Here is a 16,992-nt window from a genome sequence, read left to right as displayed (position 1 = left end):
GGGTCTCTCATTCTCACTCTTCCTTAGCTTTTTCACTTATGGGGTGGGTAGCTCTTTACCAGTTGAGCCACCCCTCTGCTTCCAGCATTTTGCTGGTTAATTGGAGATAAAAGTCTTTTGGATTTGCCTGCTCTAGCTGGTTTCCAGTCTTAATCCTCCTGTCTCAGCCTCCTGAATAGCTGTGAGCTCTCAGTGCCTCCTGGGTCATTCCTCTTGTCTAAAACCATTCCTCTTGTCTCACCCAGGACATTCATCATTCTGCCTTTCTGAATCCTGTAGAAAACATTAACTCTTTTTCCAGTGTATCTCTGTATAATGATATTATGAACTCTTTTGTGTGTGTTCTTTTCCTTGCATCAAAAACTGGTCCAAATCCGTTTCATCAGTTATCCTATTTTTATCCTCATACTGTGCTAAACAGTAGATTATTAGCAGTCTTTTTGCAGCTAAGAAAACAATGTCTAGTATAATATAACTAGTTCCAGGTCACAGAGCTGTAATCTACAGGAGCCGGGATTTATAATCAAGTCCCTCAGAAAAGCAATCAACAAACTCTCTTTTACACCTGAGCATGAGACTCAATGTTACTCGTTCTATCTCTCTTCTATGTCATTTTCTTAAGAGAGAACACAGTCTCTCCACGCTCTCCTCTCCATTCTTCCCTGCAGCACTTGGTATAGTTCACAATCCATAGCTCACATAGATCCACCCTTTTCTTTCCTCCTCAGGAATGATGGTGACCCCCTATGCTGGAAGCAGTAGACGCTGCTCTTGTATTTGATGTTGTTTACGGCTCTCATTTTTACAAAACCCCTTTCACTTTCATTCTGTTGCTTTCTGGACGTTTCTTTTGAAGAAGCCTTTTTCTACCTGACTGTTCAGTTCTATCTTCAGTTCTGTCTGCAGGTTTCCCACTAAACTGTGTCATGTGATCTGAAGTACCTATCTCTTAGATCTGCTTCTGGAGCCCTGTGGTCTCTTCTCAGTTCTGGACAAATCTCCATTGCATACTTGTGGACTCAGACATGTCAAACTCTAATTCTAAGCAATTCAACCTTCTTTCACTGGAAACTATTTTTCTGACATTTTCTGTCACGTGTTAGCTTCATTTATTTCATGGTCTATTCTAAAATTCCTCACTATTAGAATAAATAAATAAACAAAAATCCTCTCTTTGTTTTGTTTTTTTTTTGTTTTTGTTTGTTTGTTTGGTCATGGCTAGAACTCAGGGCCTGGGTACTGTCCCTAAGCTCTTTTACTCAAGGATAGTACTCTTTAACTTTGAGACACAGCACCACTTCTAGTTTTCTGGTGGTTAATTGGAGATAAGAGTCTCACAGACTTTTTGGCCCTGGCTGGCTTTGAACTGTGATCCTCAGATCTCAGCCTCCTGGGTAGCTAGGATTACAAGCATGAGCTACCTGTGCCCGGCTAATCCTCTACTTTTTACCCTTTTATCTAACTGGTCCTCCAAACCTTTATGGAACCATTGAAACATCTTCCCCACCTCTTCCTTCTATTTCCCCTCAGTCTTTTTTGTTCAGTCTACCTCCTCTTACCTGGACCACTAACTGCTCTCACCACTAATCCCCTGTCCAGTCAGTGCACCTTTCTACACACCATCAACTCTAGAGCCAGAGTGATTTGTATAGCACATTAATCCAGTTTAGACTCTGCCTAAAACCTTTTATCGGGTCCATTGCTCCTATTTTATATTTTAAGCTCTTTAGGCCTTCATTTCTAGAATTTCTTCCCACCACGCCCCTCCCCACCCCCCACCCCACCTTTCCAGCCCAGTTCATCTGCCCCATTCCCATACTGGTTACTATTCCCCAGATGTCACATGGTTGTCCTTTGCGGGCTGTTTCATGCCTGCTGCCTCTGCCCTTATCCGCCTCCTTATGGGCATCTCTACAGACTTTTTTTTTTTCGTTTTTTTGCCAATTGTGGGGCTTGAACTCTGGGCTTCATGCTCTTCTTTGGCTATTTTGCTAAAGGCTGATGCTTTAGCATTTGAGACATAGCTCTACTTCCAGCTTTTTTTTCTGGATAATTGGAGGTAAGAGTCTCCTAGACTCTGCCTGGGCTGGCTTTGAACCTCAATCTTCAGATCTCAGCCTCCGGAGTACCCAGGATTACAGGCAAGAGCCACCAGAGCATAACATCACTATAAACAGTTTTAGTCTTCTCTGACCATCTTTTCCCTCAAGCCTACTTCTATCTCCTTTCTCCCTAAACCAGTACAGGCCTTTATACTAGTACCACCCTGCCAGCACAGCTGTGCCAGGGGCTAGGTTGAGGTAGCTCAGTGTTAGAGTGTTTGCCTAGCATGCACAAGACTCTCTAAATTGGATGCACCTAGTCACACAAATAAATAAAACATATCAAACAAAGACATACTCAAATATGCCTAAAGCAGAAAAAGTACTTACATGTTTGCTTAAAAGTGTCTTGAAACATTTTTAAAACCTATATTTAGAAGATACATTTTTAATGTGGCACATAAAAATGGTATATATTTAGCCTGCACATGTTGTTTTGAAATATGTACACCTTATGGAAAACTAACTCTGGCTCTATGTAAATATCCATCCCATGAAGTGAATGGCAAGCTGCAGGATTAATCTGCAGAATTCTGCTGTTTGCCAGGAGGGATGTTTTCAAAGCTTGTCCCTGATGACTGAATCTTTAGTGCTTTAATTTAAACCTCTTTCTCCTATTCATTTCTCATATGGGCAATCAAACTATCATCCTCTGTATAAGCTTTCTGTAACTTATGCCATTGTCCAACCTTTATTTCTGTGTCATAGGTAACTTAGTACTTTAATATCTTGATATTGTTAGTTTTTTGGTGCTGAACATGACCTTATTTCTTTTCCTCAGGACCTTATTCTACTCAGGACCTTATTTATTCTAGGCAAGGCCTCTACCACTGAGCTACATCCCCAACCCAGATATCTTAGTCTTTTGTCACTGTGAGTCTTTTTGTCTAGCTTTTTTTGTAGGTCTTTCCGACAGACCTACAGTGTGGTTTTTTGAGTATCATTCTATCATAGTGGCCAATGCTAACCCTTGCCTTACATTTCTAGCATACTCATCTCTCCGTGAATGCCTATTGGCTGTGGTTTTGTAATTCTTGTGCTATGTGGTACAGTAACCCATTTCACAGTTTTATCTAGTGAGCAAATACTTGTGATATAACAACAAATAAAATAAATCTACTCTCCATCCTTTGAGTACTTAATTATGTAAAGGACAATACATTAAGTAACCTGACCATTACATTCATACAGGAAGTGGAAGGTCCTGGGGAAGCATGGGGCAGGGTAACTAACCAGAAGTTTGTGGAGAGACAGAGAATCTTCCCATAAGGAATAACGTGGACGATGACTGAGAGTCAGCCTCTCAGATTGAGAGGTAGCTTGCCAGGGCTAAGAAGACATGGAGAATGGCTGGGTGGAGAGTATGGACAAAGAGAGCTGCACCTTGAGGAAGAGGTGGACCGTGCCAAAGACTTTAGACTCTAATAGTGAGGCATAACCCTTAGCTAGGAAGGGTTCCAACACAGTGTACATTGTAGAAAGAGTTACACTGTGCATTCAGAAGTAGGGTGGGTGCACTGCTCTCTGGAGCAGCAGTTTCTTAGTTTCTACACCATCCATATCTGGGGCCAACTCATTGTGTGTGTATGTGCACCAGTACTGAAGTCTGAACACATGGGCAGGACACTTTTGCTTAACTTTTGCTCACTCAAGGATGGTGCTCTACCATTTGAACCACACCTCCACTTCCAAGTTTTTTTCCTGCTGGTTAATTGGAGATAAGAATCTTATGTACTTTTCTTTCTTGAGATCCTTAGAACTCAGCCTAAGTCGGCAGGATTACAAACATGAGCCACCAATGTCTGGCTATGACATGGTTTTGATCAGAGTTCATTTGCTGATAACAGATCCCTTTGTAATGGAAAGGGGTTGGTTAAAGGGTATCAAGCATAAACAGAATATTGAACTTAGGACTTTGTGGTCCATAGAAATGTCCTACCCACATAGGACCATCCTGCCATCTGTTACTACCTTTCTAGTCCCAGAACATATAGAGATTGTGTTGTTTTGCACAGTAATCTGTAATGTAGAAGAGGGAACTTGCAGGACCATTGGAAAGGCAAGGCTGATGGACATAGAATTGGTGTTAAGGAATCCAGTCTATACTTTCTATCACTGTATTAAAGACAACTTTGTGATCTCCCATACTTTTCTCTTGGCAGTAAGCATGGTGACTTCATTCTTTCTGCATGACATCCCTTCCTGCTAAAATTCCCCTACTGTTCTGATTCTCTTTATGTTCGTTTACTTTTGAAAATGCGAGTAACATAGCCAGGGAAACACTGCTGACTCTGCAGGTAACAGTGATACAGCTTCTCTCTGTCCAGGGACAATTCCTGTGGCACTCTAGACTTTGTAATCTGACCCCAGCCAGTCTGGACAATTTCTTCTGTGCTTACTTTTGCTATAGTCTCTCTAGGCAGTTCCTCCCCACCCCCTGCCCCCAGACTTTGATCTTCCAGGCTGTCTCAGTCAAGCTGTACCCCTCATCCTGTCTACTATTTAGAACATACCTGCTTGTCCTCAGGATGCAGCCCAAGCAATCCTCCCTCTTTTGTGCCAGTCCTGAGGCTTGATCTCAGGGCGTGGCTAGCACTGTACTTGAGACACAGCTTCACTTCTGGCTTTTTGGGTAGTTAATTGGAGATAAGAGTCTCAAAGACTTTCCTGCCTGGGCTGCCTTCAAACCACAATCCTCAGATCTCAGCCTCCTGAGTAGTGTGAGCCACCAGTGCCTGGCTTGTTTTGGTTTCTTGTAGCGCATGTAATTATTTCAGTTGGAATGTTTTCACATTACTATGGTAGATTTTTCTGCTGTTGTCTAAAACGATGTTTTACAAAGGAAAAATACAAATGTGCATATTATTATGATATACATATATATATGAGTGATTTGTTAGAATATAAATCCTTAAAAATCAACAAGAGAAGGCAGAGAGCAGGGTCAGGAGAGAGAAACAATTGTAAATGCTTTTGGCATAGGGGACATTATTGTGGTAACACAGAGTTGCAAACATGGCTCTAGAATGCAGAATGTCTTGTGAGAGTATCAGCTATGAGGTCAGCCATTCAGACTTAGGTCTGTGTGATTGCCACTCCTGTGTTTTTCTCATGTTTCTGAGTTTAAGTTTTAGAAATTACATAAAGCTCTTATATATGATAGTAATTTTAGGTAGGCACTGGTGGGTGACTCATACTTGTAATCCTAGCTGCTCAGGAGGCTGAGATCTGAGGATCCAGGTGTGAAGCCGGTCTAGGCAGACAAATCCAAGAGACTCTTATCTCCAATTAACTAGCAAAATACTGGAAGTACAAAGTGGAGGATACTGGAAATGGCTTCATTGGTAGATCACCAGCCTTGAGTGAATAAGCCTAAGGAAGAGCTGAAGACCCTGAGTACAAGCCCCAGCATGGGCACCAAAAATTTTTTAAAAAATAAATGGACCAGGCTGGAGCAGGAGCAACCATGAGAGTAAATAGAGCAAACAGAATTGTGTTTTTGTCTTTTTTTCCTTCTTAGAGGCTAAAGGGACCTCACTGTTACTGACAAGAGAGGAAACTGTGTGCTCAGTCAAAGCTTCTTTCCCAGTACACATGGGACTTTGAATCCCTGTAACCCAAGCCTGCTGATCTTTTTAACCTCCCACCATTGCCCAGAAGAAAGGAGAGAGATGCTGGAAACCTCTTAAGGGTCTATGGAAGAGATGCTTGTGACAGAAGACGCTGCCAGGGTCATCAGTTAACTGCAGATGATGCAGCTTGAGCCATGCCCAGTTGTTTATCACCTGACTATGTGGGAATTGCAGAGTGCTCAAGGATGTGCTTAGGGATTGCTAGGGAACTAGACACTACTTTCCAGTCAGTCTCCTGGTACTGTAACTCAAAGCCTTTACAGTGGTCCCATTAGCCTGCCTGGCATTTATCACTGTGCGATCTCATGATCCACCATTGGCAGAGGTTACTGCCTCCATTTCAGTTTGTGTTTGGGGGTTTTAAGATGATTCTTTTTTTGTGGTGCTGGGACTTGAACTCAAGGCTTCATATTTGCTCTGCAGGTGCTCTACAAATTAAGCCATACCTTCAACCCTTTTCACTGTGGTTACTTTTCAGAGAAGTTCTTGCTGTTTGTTTCCTCTGGGCCAACCAATTTATATATTCCACAGTCATTAGGGTAATGAGTGGATGGCCACAGCCATCCTTTTCTGTTGAGGCAGGGGCCTCATGACCAGGTTGACATAGAACCACGACCCTCCTCATCTGATCCCAGCATTTCACATAGTGGGGGTGGCAGGGTTGAGCCACCGGAGCCTAGCTCTTTCCTCCTCTTTGCCATTATTAGGATCACATAGCTATGCCAGAGCCTGGCACCAGCAGGCCTGTGGGTAATGGGTGAAGCAAGTTGGAAGGACATCTTGTCCCAGCCCATTTGTTCTCCTCTTCCTTTATCCATGATGCATCTTTGTTTAATGGCTGTTTGCTCTTTCCTTCCTTCCTTCCTTCTTCTTTTTCTTTCTTTTTTTGTGCTGGTCCTAGGGCTTGAACTCAAGGCCTGGGCACTTCTCTGAGCTTTTGTGCTCTATTTTGTGCTCTATGGAGCTACAGCTCCATTTCTGTCTTTTTAGTAGTTAAGTGGAGACAAGAGTCTCATGGACTTTCCTGCCTGGGCTGGCTTGGAACCACGATCCTCAGAGCTCAGCTTCCTGAGTAGCTAGGATTACAGGCATGAGCCTCTGACACCTGGCTGTCTGTTTGCTTTCTAACATGCTTCTAAACCCATGCCCTTCTCTTTCAGGTATGGTTAAGCCAGCTGGGCCTTTGGGGGCCACCAACCCTGGGGCGGTGCTACCTCCAGGTGCTCCACCTCCTGGACCACACCAGTTTGGCCAGAACGGAGCTCATGCTTCAGGCCAACCTCCCCAGAGGTGAGTGAAGTAATTATCAGTCCTTATCTGAATATTCCATACTGTCCCAGAAATACCTTCTAAACTTCCACATTTGTTGATTGACTGTTTTACCTCTTCAAGGTAGCCATATCTTGAACAGATCTACTGGACTCCTGCCCTAGAAAACAAAGCAATTAGAAAAGTTAGGAGGAAAGTATTAGTAAATACAAATGTATAGATATAGTAGTCTAGTTTATACTTAAAAACATATAAAAATGACTTGTGTCAATACTGTTCATTTTGGTTTGTGGTTATACTCAATTATTTCAGAATGTTGTATTTATCTCTTTAATTCCTTCAGATGGCACTAATTTATATTCCTCGTATCCTATATTCTTAGAGTCCTTTACAGATCTCAGCTCAATGCTAGTGAGAGCTTACTAAGTCATTTTCAGTAAACTCAGATTGAGATGGTTTGATGTGGAGGACATCCAGATGTCCAGCAAGAGTTTGATTGACAGGGATGTTGTAAAAGCAATGGGAGAACTCCACCTATGTATGTTTGTATTTGTAACTAAGAAAGAGAGAAGTTAAGAGGCTGGCCCCAGAGAAACCGAGGTGTAAGATGCTGGAAACAGAGCCTGCATCCCACAGGGACTGTCACCCGGGGCGGAGTCAGCACTGTACCTTCCCCATTGGAAAGTTTGTCATTGTTTGTCCTGGGAGCATTCTCCACTAACCACACAGTAGCTCAGGCAGCATTTACCCTGGAGCCTCTCCAAGGATTATCTGCAGTTTTATCCGAGGTGGGTGGGATGGAGGAGTGACAGGCTGGAATCACTCTGTAGTGTGACCCAGGCCCTGTACACAGTGAAGCTGTCCAGCTGCTCTTCAAGGACTCGGTTGTTCTTCTAATATGAAAACTCCTGGAGGATTTTTGTAAAATACCAAATTTAGCTGTCCTCTGGGCATTTGAATTTGGCACTTCCTAGTCTTGGTGGTGGTAACACTGCAGGCTCCTGCAGGACACAGAGGGCAGGGATAGTTTGGTGGAAGTGATTGTGGTTTGATCACAGAGCAAGAAATCAAAGGGTGTTAGCTGTAAGCTGAAACAGTTGACCACCTTTGGAAGGCAGAAGGGAAGATCCTAGAGTCCTCTTCTGCCCCCAGCAACAAAGCACCATTGATGTTGGCGAGGTCCCTTGTCTTTATTTGTAAAATGTGGCAACCAGAAGAAAGGAAAGAGGGTCTGGGAAAAGTTCATTGAGAACTTCCTACCATCTCAGATTAAAAGAAAAGAGATATGTGGAGCTGGGTGCTAGTGGCTCATGCCTATAATCCTAGCTGTGCTCGGGGACTGAGATCTGAAAATTGCCATTGAAAGCTAGCCTAGGTATACCAATCTCAGAGGGCTCATATTTCCAATTAACTAGTGAAGAGTCAGATGGAGAGGCATGGTTCAAATGGTAGAGTACCAGCCAGTGAAGAAAAGCTGAATGAAGTGTGAGGTCCTGAGTTCAAGCCCCAGCGCTGTCATATTCTCTCTCTCTCTCTCTCTCTCTCTCTCTCTCTCTCTCTCTTTCTCTCTCTGTCTCATACACACACACACACAGTCATTTACTTTCTCTCTCTCTCTCTGTCTCTCTCTCTCTCTGTCTTTCTCTCTCTGTCTCATACACACACACACACACACAGTCATTTACTTTCTCTCTCTCTCTCTCTCTCTGTCTTTCTCTCTCTGTCTCATACACACACACACACACACAGAGTCATTTACTTTAGGACATTATAGAATGTTATGCTAGCAGCTCCCTCAAGCTCCTATTTGCTGTGTTTCTTTCTGGTTAGCATTATTTTTTCATACTTGACCTTTATCTGATGTCATTTTGTCCATCTTAGCCCAGAGAGCAGTAGGTGCACCACATATACAAACCATGTAGCCTTGGGGTGTCATCTCTCCCATTTAGGTCTTTATAGGTGTATTTGATGATTTTTTGTGATGAAGTCTCCTCATAACATCTTTCTCAGAATGTGTTATATTGTTACTCAATGCATTCTAGCACTTTGCTAGTGTGTCATGGTTGGCTCAGCAGAGTGGTAGCAGAAATAAGTGGTTGAGAGGATTTTGATGATTGTGCCTACAAGTGCCTTGCGTTACACAATGCCTATTACAGCACCTGGGCTGAGTTCATGTTAATAGTTAGCATTCCTTAGCTATAGAAACCCTATCAATGGATGGAAAGTCCATGGGCCTTACAGCTCAGTCCGGTCACTTGGGACAGCTCAGTTGTAGAATCTGCTTATGTTGTAGCTGTAGGGTAGCACAGATGGCTCTAGCCTCCCTTCTTCCTCTTAATCACTTGGTACAGCTAGAATTCTGGCCAGATGGTTAAAAGTGGGTTTGAAAAATGAGTAAGTTGGGCTGGGAAGGTGGCTCAGTGGTAGAGCGCTTGCCTTGCATGCTCAAGGCCCTGGGTTTGATTCCTCAGCACCACAAAGCAAAAAGAAAAAAAGCCAGAAGTGGCGCTGTGGCTCAAGTGGTAGAGCGCTAGCCTTGAGCTGAAGAGCTGAGGGACAGCGCCCAGGCCCAGAGTTCAGGCCCCACGACTGGACCCCCCCCCCCAAAAAAATGAGTAAGTTATGGGAAAAAAAGTCAAGTATTTCAGGCCAAGCCTCCATGGGTACCTGTCACCTTGCCCTCAGGGGACACGTTTCAGTAGGTGTAGTACAGTGCTAGAGCAAAGGGCCCGGTGACTGTGCCGGTGAGTCATCCTGTCTGATAGCCAAGGGTGTCAGAGCCGAGCAATGTACAACCAGCCTGCCTGCCTGCATTCCCTCCTTCCTTCCTTCTCTCCTTCCTTCCTTACGTTCCTCCTTTCTTTTCTCCTTCCCTTCCTTCCTTCCTTCCTTCCCTCCCCCCTTTTTGCAGTGCTGGAACTGGGGCAACTCAGAAGAGCCTTACACTCTTGTTTTCTTCCACTCAAGGGCACTTGAGCTAACACCTTCACTTCCAACATCGCTTTTTTGCTTTCAAATTATAAGGAAATAGTTAGCTAATTGTAAGTGATCCATTTTAACCAAGAACTAGTGACTTGGAAGAGTCTAAGTACCCAACTTCCCAAATTGCAGCTGGCAGCTGTGAAATGACCAGGATTTTTTTTGCAACAGAAAAGGAAGGAACAATGAAAAACAGTTGTTTCCTCCCTTCCCTTCCTGCCTCCTTCCCTTCTTCTTTCTCTCCTTCCTTCTCTCTCTCTCCCCCTTTCTCCTTTTCTCTTTTCTTTCTTCTTTCTCTCCTTCCCACTTCCATTCCTTCTTTCTGCCCTTAAGTGAAAGGGCAAAAGGGCTAAATGCCCACTTTTACCCTCATCCCATTATGAAGGAGGCTTCGGACCCCGCCTCCTAAAACTGTCACAGTGGAAATCCTTGCGTTAACGGATGGGATGTTCAAGTCACACAAGCATCTTGTCTCCAGTAGTAATAAATTTAAGCAAATCCTTCATTTCTTTCCAAGTTTTTTCAGACTTTAAAATGGGAAATGTTTGAAGTTGAACATAATAGAGATAGTAATCTGACACAAAGGTTTAAGCTTAAATTGAGACTCAATTTTCATGTTTTATTACTCATTTGGTAGTAACATTTACTGACTTCTTTTGATGTTGATTGTGTTCTTTTCTGGCATTCAGTGAAATCATAAAATAGACTTGAAAGATGGGCACTGGTGGCTCATGCTTGTAATACTCTACTCAGGAGGCTGAAATCTGAGCATGATGGTTTGAAGCTAGCCCTGGCAGGAAAGTCCATGACTCGTTATCGCCAATTCACCACCCCAAAACTGGAAGTGGACCTGTCACTTAAAGTGACCTTGAACAAAAAAGCTCAAGGACAGCCCCCAAGACCTGAGTTCAGTCCCCATGACTGACAAAAGAAAAATTGTGTGTGTCTGTGTGTGTGTGAATATCAGCCTCCAACCAACCCTGATGCCTAATGTTAATCACATTATGTTTACAGTAGGAAAGAGGTTTTGTTCTACTCTGCCTGCTGCTTACTTTACAGTTTGACAGCTGGGAGCTATTGAATTAAGTATCTTGACTGTAATCACACTGAAGCCTGGGAATTATCTGTGGGGAAAACTGGATTCTTATCTAAACTTTTGACACCAAATTCATAGAGTAATGGAACTGGAATGGTGGACACAGTTTATATGCAAAACAAGAAGAAACACATGAGCAAGTTCAAATCATAGCAAAGGTAGAGCATGATGAAATTTCTAGGCTAAAACAAACCAAAAACTAGTTGCTACTGGCTCAAGCCTGTAATCCTAGCTACTCAGGAGCCTGAGATCTTAGGCTCTCAGTTCAAAACCAGCCTGGGCAGGAAAGTCCAAGAGCTCTTATCTCTAATTAACCACCAAAAAGCCAGAAGGAGAGCTGTGGTTCAAGTGATAGAACACTAGCCTTGAGCAAAAAAGCTCAGAGATAACACCCAAGCTGTAAATTCAAGCCCTAGTGCCAGCACAAAACAAGCAAACAAAAAAACAACCCCCAGCCTACTCACTTCTCAGTATTGTTTTTCAGGGAATGTTTTACTTGCTTCAGATTATAGTCCAAATGACATTTCATTTGAGTGTAAGCAGAATGGTCTTACAATACAACCACAAAGCATTTAAAGTTGTGTGTGTGCATGTGTGTGTGTGTGTGCGTGCGTGTGCGTGCGCGCATGCGCGTGTGTTATCAGTTGTAGGGCTTGAACTCAAGGCCTAGATGCTGTTCCTGGACTCTTTTGCTCAAGGCTAGCACACTACCACTTTGAGCCACAGTGCCACCTCCAGTTTTCTGGTGCTTAATTGGAAATAAGATTCTCATGGACTTTCCTGCCCAGGCTGGCTTTGAACTGTGATACTCAGATCTCAGCCTTCTGAGTAGCTAGGATTACAGGTGTGAGCCACCAACACCCAGCTTTGGTTTGTGGTGTGTGTGTGTATGTGTATGTGTGTGTGTTGTTGTTATTGTTCAAAGCTAGTGTGCTGCCACTTGAGCCATACCTCTGTGGCTTTTTGCTGGTTAACTGGAGATAAAGAGTCTCATAGACTTTTTTTTTTTTTTGCCTAGGCTGGCTTTGAATTGGGATCATCAGATCTCAGCCTCTAGTAGCTAAGATTACAGGTATGAGAGCCTGGCAGCATTTAGCTTTCTTGATGTCTGTTTTATCAGTCATTATGTTTTATATATACAAAGTTGTGGTGGGCTCAGATTGATTTCTAAAGCCAACTCTGTTTCACAGTAGAAATTCTCTTTTCCTTCTATCTTGACATACTGAGCATGAGCTACATATCAGTTGGTGTCCCATGATGACTTTGAGCTCATAGCAAGATCAGACATGTGGCATGTGGTACTGAATGCCCCATAACAATGTTCTTCTTTGGTTTCATAAGTTACTGACATTTATTGTATGTGATTTGCCTTAGAAATCTAATGATATTCTTTCCCCACATCTTTCTTAATCTCTCTTAGATTTCCAGGCCCTCCACCTGTCAACAATGTGGCACCTTCTTATGCACCGTACCAGCCCTCCACACAGCCATCTTATCTGCCTTCTGAGGCCACTTCGTCTGTCACCCATCTAGGCACTCAGCTCAGTGCTATGCAGATCAACAACTATGGTAATGACTGTATTGTTAGTGTTCAGTGATTGCTGTTGGTGTATGAGTGGTTTTGTATGTGTGTGTGAGAGAGAGAGAGAAAGAGAGAGAGACTGAGAGACAGACAGACAGAGACAGAGACAGAGACAGAAACAGAGACATTTGATCTCAAACCCAGGGACTCACACATGGTGGACAAGCATTCTCTCATTGATATACACACATTCTCAAACCTTATGAGTATTTTTTTCCTTTGATACTATTTTTTTAAATTGTCTTTAAGTAGTTGTACAAAGGAGGTTTCAGTTCAACATGTCAGTTTATGAGTACCATGCATCTTGACCAATGCCACCCTTTCATATTTCTTATGATTATTTTTAATAAGAAAGATTTTCTTTGTTTTTCAAATAGATGTAACTCTGGGATGCCATGTTGAGAGACTGTTTTAGACATTTTGTGTATATGTGGGGGACTGTCATTGTTGGTCCTGGGGCTTGAACTCAGTGCCTGGGCACTGTCCTTTTCCTTCTTTTGCTCAAGTTAGTGCTTTATCACTTGAGCCATGGCTCCCCTTCTGGGTTTTTGGTAGTTAATTGAAGATAAGAGTCTTCCTGGGTTGGCTTTGAACTGTGATCCTCAGATCTCAGATTCCTGTGTAGCTAAGATTACAGGCATGAGCCACTGGCTCCCAGCCATTTTGGATATTTGTTTTTGTCAGTCGTGGGGCTTGAACCTGGGGCCTGGGAACTATCCCTGTGCTCTTTTGCTCAAGGCTAGTGCTTTACCACTTTGAGCCACAGCACTGTTTCTGGTTTTCTGGTGGTTAATTGGAGATGAGTCTCCCAGACTTTCCTGCCTAGGGACCCACCCTTCCAAGTTGCTAGGATTACAGGCATGAGCCACCAGTGACCAGCCATGGACATTTTTATATAACTGAGTTGCATTATGCATGACTGTAAATAACTTTTCCTGGTCACTTTCTTCAAGGTAATTGAAGAACTGTTAGAATACCTTACATTCTATGCTAGAATGAATAAAAACATGCTTGTTTTACAACTGAACATAATAATGGAATTATTTTAAGAAATGTAGGGATAGTTTCAAGAAAGTGTTGTTTCTTGTAGTTACCCTAAAATGAAAATATGCTTCAGAGTGTTTTTTACTTCTGTGTTTACAGCTTGGGAAAAATCAAGTCTCAGAGGTCCTGAGGCAGAGAAGAATAGTTTGAGTGCTGAGTTCAGTTATCAGTAGCAATGCTTTGTATTGTAGAAGTCAGAGAAATCTCCTCTTCATAGCTTCAGAATAAGCTATTTTCCTAGGAATTAGAGAAATCTCCACTGCATAACCTCAGAGTCAGCTATTTTCCTAGAAATAATCCACTGTGTAACCTCAGTCAGCTCTTTTCCTTAGATTTTTAGGAATATTATAAAAATCTCCTGAAGTACTACCTATTTTATACTCTACTGATTTCAAAATGGATAAGCTTAAAAGAGCAACTCAACTTTGCTTAATCCAAGTGAAAGAAATACAGCTTGGTTTTCCAACCATTTCTAATGGGATTGGAAAGTGTATCTTTTCTAGTGACTTCCATATGTTCCTAAAGTTCATTGATCAGAATGCAAATAACTGATGGAAGGTGTAAGTTCCTTGAACAAAATTTGTGATAGTATTACTTTATAGATTTTGTGCTAGATGGCGCTAGATACAGATAACTAAACTAATATGTATTTTATTTTATTTATTTATTTTTTGGTCGGTCGTGGGGCTTGAACTCTGGGCCTGGGCAACTAAACTAATATGTAGATCATATAAAGTTAATTCAGCTGAGTTAAAAATTCCCCTATTAAGTCTTTGACTAAAATTGTGCTTTTTAAATATTCCACTTGCAAATGGAACTAGAATAAACATGTTGAGTGAAATAAGCCAAGATCATAGAGACAAACGTCACATGGTCTCCCTGATATGTGGATGTTAAATTCAAAACACAATGAGATATGACAAAGTAAACAGGACTCCGGAAACAAAGGACCTTTTCTTAATTTGTCATATCGTTTTTAGATGACTATGTTCTTGACTCCACATATGGTATATACATGTGCACATCTGAGGAAGCTAGGAGGAGGGCACAGATCAGAGGGAAACAGGTGAAAAATACACCAGAGGGGCCCATCAGCTGCACTGGACATTGATGAAAGTGAACTAAGCAACTCAAGGGCAGCAATGAGAGGGAGGGAATGAGAGAGAAAGAGGGAACAGCTTACACTAAACAAAAGGAAAAAAATGTACATACCACCCGACTTGGAAGAAAGAGTTGTATTGTCAAAGTTTGTGGCGTTTACAAGCTTTAGTGACCATGATAATGACAATTCACCTTGTGAAGGTTAAAGTGTGTTTGTGACTTTAGCTAAGTATCATTATCCCACAATATGGTGAAATTTATATAATCACTTCATCTCAGTAAAGAAATTTAAAAAACTTTCCCACTTGCATAAAATGCCACAAAGAACATTCATATTTTATTCTGAGTGAAAATTTCAACTTGTGGCCAAAAGCAAAAAGAAGAAGAACAACAACAAAAACCAACAGGGCTGGGAAGGTGGCTCAGTGGTAGAGCGCTTGCCTTGCACGCTTGAGGCCCTGGGTTCGATTCCTCAGCACTACATAAGCAGGAAAAAAAAAGCCAGAAGTGGCGCTGTGGCTCAAGTGGTAGAGTGCTAGCCTTGAGCTGAAGAGCAGAGGGACAGCACCCAGGCCCAGAGTTCAGGCCCCATGACTGCCCCCCCCCCAAAAAAAAAAGTAGCCAGGTGGCAGAGGCTTACACCTATAATCCTAGCTAGTTAGGAGACTGAGATCTGAGGATCATAGTTCAGCCAGCCCAGGCAAGAAAGTCTATGAGACTCATAACTCCAATTAATTAGTAAAAGCCAGAAGTGGAAGTGTAGCTCAAGTGCTAGAATGCTAGCCTTGAATGAAAAAGCTAAGGGACAGTGTCCAGGCCTTGAGTTCAAGCCTCAGTACTGGGAAACACACACACACACACACACACACACACGCACACACGCACGCACGCACGCACGCACGCACGCACGCACGCACACACACACACACACACACACACACACACACACACACACACACCCCAAAATGATTTGCATGTCTGCCTTCTTGTTCATTTCCTAGAAATCAAATACTCAGTAAGCATCAAAGTTGAGAAATTGGGCATTGATTTGAGTGGTTCTTCTCTCTCCACAGGATCAGGCATGACTCCCCCCAGCCAGGGGTCCCCTGGACCTCTGTCAGCCACATCATTCCAGGGTCCCCCACGACCTCCACAGCCATCCATTCTACAGCCTGGCTCTCAGGTCCTGCCACCACCCCCCACTGTGCTGAATGGGCCTGGTGCCCCGCCTCTGCCTCCCACTGCACACAGGCAGGAAGGGCTTCCTGGGCCTGTGCCTCTGAGTGCCCAGTACCAGCCTCCACCTCCACCAGGCCAGGCCCTAGGGGCTGGCTATCCTCCACAGCAAGGTAAGGGGTGGGGTGAAGGTGGGTAGAGGAAGGCCCTGGCTTACCTAGAGGAGCCAGAACTGGAAGGCTGGCTTTGAACCCATGTATGTCACTTACTTGTATGGAAAGGTAGTTTTTTGGATAGCATGGGAAGTGCAAAGGAAAGAATTGAAGTGATTCACACTTCGCTTCTTGTCTTATTTGTTAGGATGAAAATAAATCATGGTTTAACCAGCCAGTATTGTCAGCATGAGTCTCAGACCTTGGGATTTGATAATCATTTCTTCTTACTTTTTTCCCTCCTCCACCCCCTCCCCGCAGCAGCCAACTATGGCCCCCAAATGGCAGGTGCACAGCTCTCTTACCTGGGAGGCTTCCCCACAGGCCCCTCACAGATGGCTGGACCCCCACAACCCCAGAAGAAGCTAGACCCTGACTCCATTCCCAGCCCGGTAAGAACTCCAATTCCTTCCTCACTTTCCTTCCCAAAAGACCATTTATTCACTCTTACCTGAAACATTGTTAGTATTTATCATGCCTGTGACTGAGCTTGAATGGGACTGTTCATTGCCTAGGCCTCTGGACCTGTAGGGTATCATGCTAGGGGCAGTATTGCAAGGGGTCTTGGGAGAGAACTCTCCCTATGATGGGGAAGCCGCAAGTCGTGGGGAAAGGGGACAAGTATAGTTTAGGGTGGAAGATTTGGGCTATTTTGCAAATTATTATTTATCCTATATTTATTTGAATACAGACTTGAAGACTTAAGTGCCTAACAAACTTTATAACATTAGAAATTAAATTATCTAACTGCCTTATTGCAATATTTGTGATCTTTTGTTTTGTTTTGTTGGTACTGGGG

The 16,992-nt window shown here is 43.1% G+C and overlaps 1 protein-coding gene across 1 annotated transcript in view; it reads left to right on the top strand.

The window, feature by feature from the left end:
- Positions 1-16,992, top strand: part of Sec24d (SEC24 homolog D, COPII coat complex component) — an 87,292-nt gene that overhangs the window by 3,838 nt on the left and 66,462 nt on the right. Inside the window, exons 3-6 of the mRNA XM_070022504.1 lie at positions 6,895-7,024; positions 12,499-12,647; positions 15,879-16,154; positions 16,455-16,585. Of these exons, the coding sequence (XP_069878605.1) occupies positions 6,895-7,024; positions 12,499-12,647; positions 15,879-16,154; positions 16,455-16,585 (686 nt within the window). The remainder of the gene's footprint in view (positions 1-6,894; positions 7,025-12,498; positions 12,648-15,878; positions 16,155-16,454; positions 16,586-16,992) is intronic.

This window comes from Dipodomys merriami, unplaced genomic scaffold (assembly GCF_024711535.1).
Source record: "Dipodomys merriami isolate MVZ:Mamm:240054 unplaced genomic scaffold, mDipMer1.0.p SCAF_15, whole genome shotgun sequence".
NCBI lineage: Eukaryota > Metazoa > Chordata > Mammalia > Rodentia > Heteromyidae > Dipodomys > Dipodomys merriami.
The sequence above is the reverse complement of the archived record's forward strand: the minus strand, read 5'-3'. Positions and strand labels throughout refer to the sequence as shown.